The 6180-nt window shown below is 31.3% G+C and overlaps 1 protein-coding gene across 1 annotated transcript in view; it reads left to right on the top strand.

Annotated features, from left to right (window-relative positions):
- The first annotated feature begins 203 nt into the window (after positions 1-203).
- Positions 204-6180, top strand: part of LOC106879696 (protein unc-13 homolog B) — a 221764-nt gene continuing 215787 nt past the window's right edge. Inside the window, exon 1 of the mRNA XM_052975641.1 lies at positions 204-571. Within this exon, the coding sequence (XP_052831601.1) occupies positions 469-571 (103 nt within the window). The 5' untranslated portion in view covers positions 204-468. The remainder of the gene's footprint in view (positions 572-6180) is intronic.

The raw sequence follows: 6180 nt of genomic DNA, 5'->3' as shown, positions 1-6180 counted from the left end.
TTCTTTATAAATTTAACAAAGAAATAAATTGAATATTCTCAAAGTTGTAAAAATGATTTTTCTGAAAGAAAAACTAAAAAAAAAAAAGATAAAATATACAATCTATATGTATTTTCAAATGTAAGAAATAAAAACATAAACGAGTAAATAGATAAATTAGTTATTTTAAGCTTTTAACTTGAAAATGTGTTTGAAAAATTTATTTTTTAAAGTTTTGAAATAACGAAATTGTTTTTTTTTTTAAATTTCAGAATTATTAAATTATAAATCAAATAAATTAGGATAGTTAATAAAAGAAAATAAACAACAACCTATTGATAGGAGATGATATAATTACATGATACTTTTTGTGTCACAGCAGAGGGGGAAAGCTTTCTAAAACATTCTGTTTATAGATTGAACACCAATAGACAATTTAGTTGTACATTATTGATCTGTGGAAGGTTTGCTTTTCCAGTTTCACCACTTATGGCTGGTCACAGTCTAAACTCATCACTTAACAGTGATGAACATTTAGGCCAAGATAATCTACTCAACTGTTCGAAGGAGACAGTTGGCCGTCCTTTACCAAGTAAGATAACATGAGTCGATATTACACACAACCGACTGTCTCAATTCCTGTCAGACTATATGTGATCCTCCAATGTAATGTTTGTGTATCAATAAGTGACCCTGTTGTCTTTAACTGTCCATTCAATGAGGTCTTTTCACACTACAATTTTAAACTATGATTTGTTACAAACCTGTGTCCCTACCCCCGAGAAAAAAAAAATGCAAAGAAAAAATCTTGAAACTACTGACATGCTGTTAAATGCTTATTTTTTTTTTAGGTAATATTTCTTAATAATGATAATAATAAATAATAAAAATAATGGTGATGATGATGATGATAATAGTAATAATAATAATAATAATAATTATGGTTTCAAATTTTGCCACAAGGGCAGGAATTTAGGGGGAAAGGATAAGTCAATTACATCAACCCCAGTGTTCAACTGGTACTTATTTTATCGATCCTGAAAGGATGAAAGGCAAAGTATATGTATACACACACGTGTGTGCATGTGTATATGTACATACATGCATGCATGTATGTGTACATTTATTTACTGATCATCAACTCAATAGTGATCATATTTCTACCAAGTTATCTTCCAAAGCGTTCTAATTATTATTCAATATAATCAACAATTTTAAAGGACTTTACTGCTCTGTCTGTAACTTGAAGTATTGGCATATACTTGTGTTGACTAACTGAAATCTCATATTAATATTAATCTCATGTCATAAGATTTTAAGTCAAGATTTCCATTCAAACACAAGCACTTTAGAGTGAGTGGTCTCAGGTGTGTTAGTAAAAGTGTTATTCCATGTTCTGTGCACCATTCTTAGATATATATATATCTAGAGCATTTTCAAGAATTCCTTTCTTTAAATGACAAAGTTAGTTACATTTGTTCAGGATGGTGGAACACAAGTAAGCTATAATGGCTGTTTCTCGCTTTTTTGGTTTTTCAGTCAAACAGCTTGTCTGTTTTGACTAAGATGATCTAGAAATATTAATATAGACTAGCTTATTTTGTTTTATCATATTTCATTCTCATCTATTCTACGGTTTATCAATCATTCAAGCAATATATACATCTATATATAAATATCTTGAATGATTAAATGATACAGAAACTTGAAGTGCTGTGTGCGAGTCTCCATAACTGTATCATTCAATAAATATTTCTTCTGTTTCCAATGGTATTGAGATCAACCTCATGATTTGACTATATATATATATATATATATATATATATATATATATATATATATTATTTAGGCTGATCAAATGGCCCAACACTCTGGAGTTTCTTCCCAGACAATTTTTCTAGTTTCTTTCTCTCTGATACATACACACACCTTCACATAAATGTATGGCTCCTATTTCTTCATCATTCACACCATTCTCTCACTGCTCTCTCTCAAAGTAGACGTTGGCACATGAAGCTGTCCTCTGATTCGTTAGATCCTGTTGAACAAGGATCTTATAAATCAGAGGTGTGTAACAATGCAAGTATGGTCTCTCTCTCTCTCTCACTCTCTCACATGATCTCTCTCTCTCTCCCTCTCACACATACACAAGAACTTTAATGAGTTTTCTTAGTCTGTATATTTTTGCTAATTATTTTCCATAAACAATTAGTAGTATTTACTGTTTCCATGGAAACTTTAATCTTATGTAAAAGAATAATGGATGTAGCTATTCGGTTAGTAGTTATTGATTCACAATAATAAATAATTGTGTATAGTATTGTGAATTGAAACTTTGTATGAATTTGAACTGCTATCACTATATTATCAATGTACTTATAATGGTGATCCACACCTGAACACCTTGAAACAGAAACTTAATGATCTGTTTACATATGTACCTGATCAGTTACCTGTAATTTATCAAATATCCTTTGAACAGACTATTTACGAGAATTAAAACTGGAAAACCAGAAACTAAAGCTGAAATGATTAGCTACAAAAACATAATAGTGTCTCTTCATAGACAGAACTGATAATTTAAATTTCAGACATCATCACCATCATCATCATCACCATCATCATCATCATCATCGTACGTCTGGTTTTTGTTTTCTATGCTGGCATGGGTTGGACAGGTCTTACAGCATTTTATCCTTAATAACTGTCACCACAACAAGATGATGAAGGATCTTATCACAATCCTTCACCATCTCACAGCAACAAAGAAAGCTGGTCATCTTTGTTGTGCTTTGGTATTTTTTTTTATACTTTCTACATTTTTCTTTTTTTTTTTCTGTTGTATGTCCTTCCCATTCGCAATCACATAAATATAAATTTAATAATTCTTGTTTTAGCCAATGAATATGCAGTAGTTAGTTAATATATTTGATACAGGAAACATTGAAAAATCTAACTAGAAATAAGTATTCCATGAAGAAAGAACAATATTAGTAATCTCTATATATAAAAGGTCAAGTCACATGGCCCTTTTTTTCTTTGTTGGATCCGTCTTGCTTAGAGAAGTCTGAACTGCTGTAAACTCAAAAAGTATTGTGGACATAAAAATTTGGCATTTATGATCCACCTTGAATGCCACATTTCATTCCCAGTTTTTTTCCTTGGCCCTTTTTTTTTCCAGGAGACATCTTACCCTCCATATTTGTCATTTATTGCAATCCTTCTCATTCCATTGTTGGTTCTGTGACACTCTAACAATATTACGAAATGCTTAGCGGTATTTCGTCTGTCTTTGCGTTCTGAGTTAAAATTCTGCCTTTCATCCTCTTTCATCCTCGATTAAATAAGTACCAGTTACGCACTGGGGTCGATGTAATCGATTTAATCCCTTTGTCTGTCTTTATTTGTCCCCTCTATGTTTATCTCCCTGGGGGCAATAAGGAAATAAATAAATAAATATTACTGGAATAACATATTTACTTACATGAGAATCTCTGAATCTATGCTACCAATTTATCAATTATTGGAATTTTACCCTGTATCTTTTGCTTTGTTATCTCTTTAATTCTTTAATAAAAAAAAATTTTTATTTTGTTATTTAAAAACCATTTTAAATAACTACACTTTGATGCCTTTGTCACTCTCTCTCTCTCCTTCTCTCATCTAATTATACTTATTTCTGCCATCAGTGTTACTCTTTCCATGCTTCTTTATATAAACCAATGCCACTTATCTATTCTATTATTTAACACATATTATGTTTTTATAATTCATTTTAAGTCCAGACATGGCTATAGGTACAGGCATGGCTCTGTGGTTGAGAAGTTTGCTTCTCGGCTATATGGTTCTAGGTTCAGTTGCACTGTATGTCACCTTGGGCAAGTGTCTTCTGCTATAGCTCTGGGCCAACCAAAGCCTTGTGAGCGAATTCGGTAAAAAGAAACTGAAGGAAGCTCATCATACATATGCATTTATATCTGTTTGTATTAGTGTCACCTTGTTTTGATACCATGCAATAGTTGTAAATAAGTGTAACCATCATACAAATGGTGTCATTCATTTCTAATTTTCTGTGAAAGCATGTCCAGCCATGGGGAAATATTACCTTGCTGGGAAACAGGTGAAGGTCATCCAGCCATAGAATATTTGCCCCAATAAATTATGTCCGACTCATGCAAGTATGGAAAAGTGACCTGAATAATAATAATAATTATATCATCATCGAAAGATACCTTAGGAATGAGAATCCAGGTTCAAAATATCCCCAAGACACCTGATGAAGGCTGGAGAGTATATCAGCCAAAACATTGTGTTAACAATAAACAAGATGAGGACAAATATTCATCAAATGCAAATAATGTAAATAATGATAATAATAATGGTTTCTGATATTGACACAAGGCCAGCAATTTCAATTATGTTACCCCCTCCTGTGCTTATTCTATCGACGCTGAAAGGATGGAAGGCAAAGTCAACCTTGGCAGAATTTGAACTCAGAACACACAGACAAATGAAATGTCACCATGCATTTCACCTGGCATGCAAATAATTCTACCTTACTGTCTCAGATAATTAAAAGAAAACCAAAGATAATTAGTTTTTTGCTGCCGATTTGGATTTCCACTCGCAATACATGTTCCATAAAGCCCAAGATGACAATAGTGTGTTTCTTTCCTATGGAATGTGTAAACGAGCGATATTGTCACTCTCCAACATCACCTACTGTTTCTTAAGTTGGCAAACGTCGACAAGAAACAGTACTACACGTTGTTTGTTTGTTGTTGTTGTTGTTGTTGTTGTGCATAAACATTTCATTCTCGTGATAATCAAATTGCAAAATTTTATTTTTGATAAAGCCTGCCACTACTCTAAATGTGCAATGAGACTTCGGTGTGTGTCTGTTCGACATAAAATGTATTCAAAACCATTATCTGTTGCCATTCATGATCGTGACTAAAAAGAACGCTATAGATGAGTATGTGTGTGTGTATATTATTCTAAATGTATGAGTGTTGGTACGTGTGTCTGTGTATGTATATATATATATATATATGTATTTATTTGCATGTATGTGTGTGTATGTATATATATATATATATATATATATATATATATAAATTATATATGTATATATGTATGTATATATCACTCTAAAGGTATGAGTGTGTGTGTATATATGTGTATACATATATTAAATACACATATATTTGTATATGTATTTGTAAGCATATATATATATATATATATATATATATGTATATATGTATGTATATATCACTCTAAAGGTATGAGTGTGTGTGTATATATGTGTATACATATATTAAATACACATATATTTGTATATGTATTTGTAAGCATATATATATATATATATATATATATATGCATATATGGATGTATATATATATATATGTATGTATGCATGTATGCACACATACATACATACACAATATGGCAGATATTTTAAGATTTCATTTTATCTCTATTTAGAAAGAGGAGGTGTGGGGGGGGGCACATGTAATTTTTTTCTTAATTTTATTATTCTTAGGGGCTTTTCATGACTGATAGGGTTTGAAATAAAAGTAAACCAACTCCTAACTATGCCCCTGGATTCTGAGTTGGGCCCCAAACCTTTTGAATTGCGCAACAAGATTCCTACCACCTGGGCAGAATTGCACCCATGCTAACATGCCAGAATGTGCATTAAAGTGATGTTGTTGTTGTTGTTGTTGATGACAATGATGATAATGATGGTGTATATATTTTAAGAGATCAATATTTTGCTATCAGAGTGAAACAAAATGTTGCATAGATTGCTACCATGACAGCAAAGATGATGTGAGAGTGTTGCATTTGGTTTTTGTTTTATTATGTAAAAAAAAAATGGAAAAGAAATAGAGTGTATGTATATATATATATATATATATGATGTTTTTTTTTGTTGTAGTTGTTGAACATTTTTAGTATTTTAGCAGATAAATGTGAAAAGAAAATGTAGTGGAAATAACCAAGTTGAAGCAAATTGTGTAGCTAAGCTTCAAAAATATAGTTATTTTAACATCTCTAAAAAAAAGTCTCGCAGTAATGTAGAAGCGTGCTTTTGATATCGAGCAAGAATAAATTTTTTTCCTTGTGTGTATGTATCTCTATCTCTCTCTTTTTCTCTCTCTCTCTCTCTCTCTCTCTCTCTCTCTCTATATA

The sequence above is a fragment of the Octopus bimaculoides genome, chromosome 22 (genome assembly GCF_001194135.2).
Source record: "Octopus bimaculoides isolate UCB-OBI-ISO-001 chromosome 22, ASM119413v2, whole genome shotgun sequence".
In the NCBI taxonomy this organism is placed as follows: domain Eukaryota; kingdom Metazoa; phylum Mollusca; class Cephalopoda; order Octopoda; family Octopodidae; genus Octopus; species Octopus bimaculoides.
This window is presented reverse-complemented; position numbering and strand designations above follow the sequence as displayed.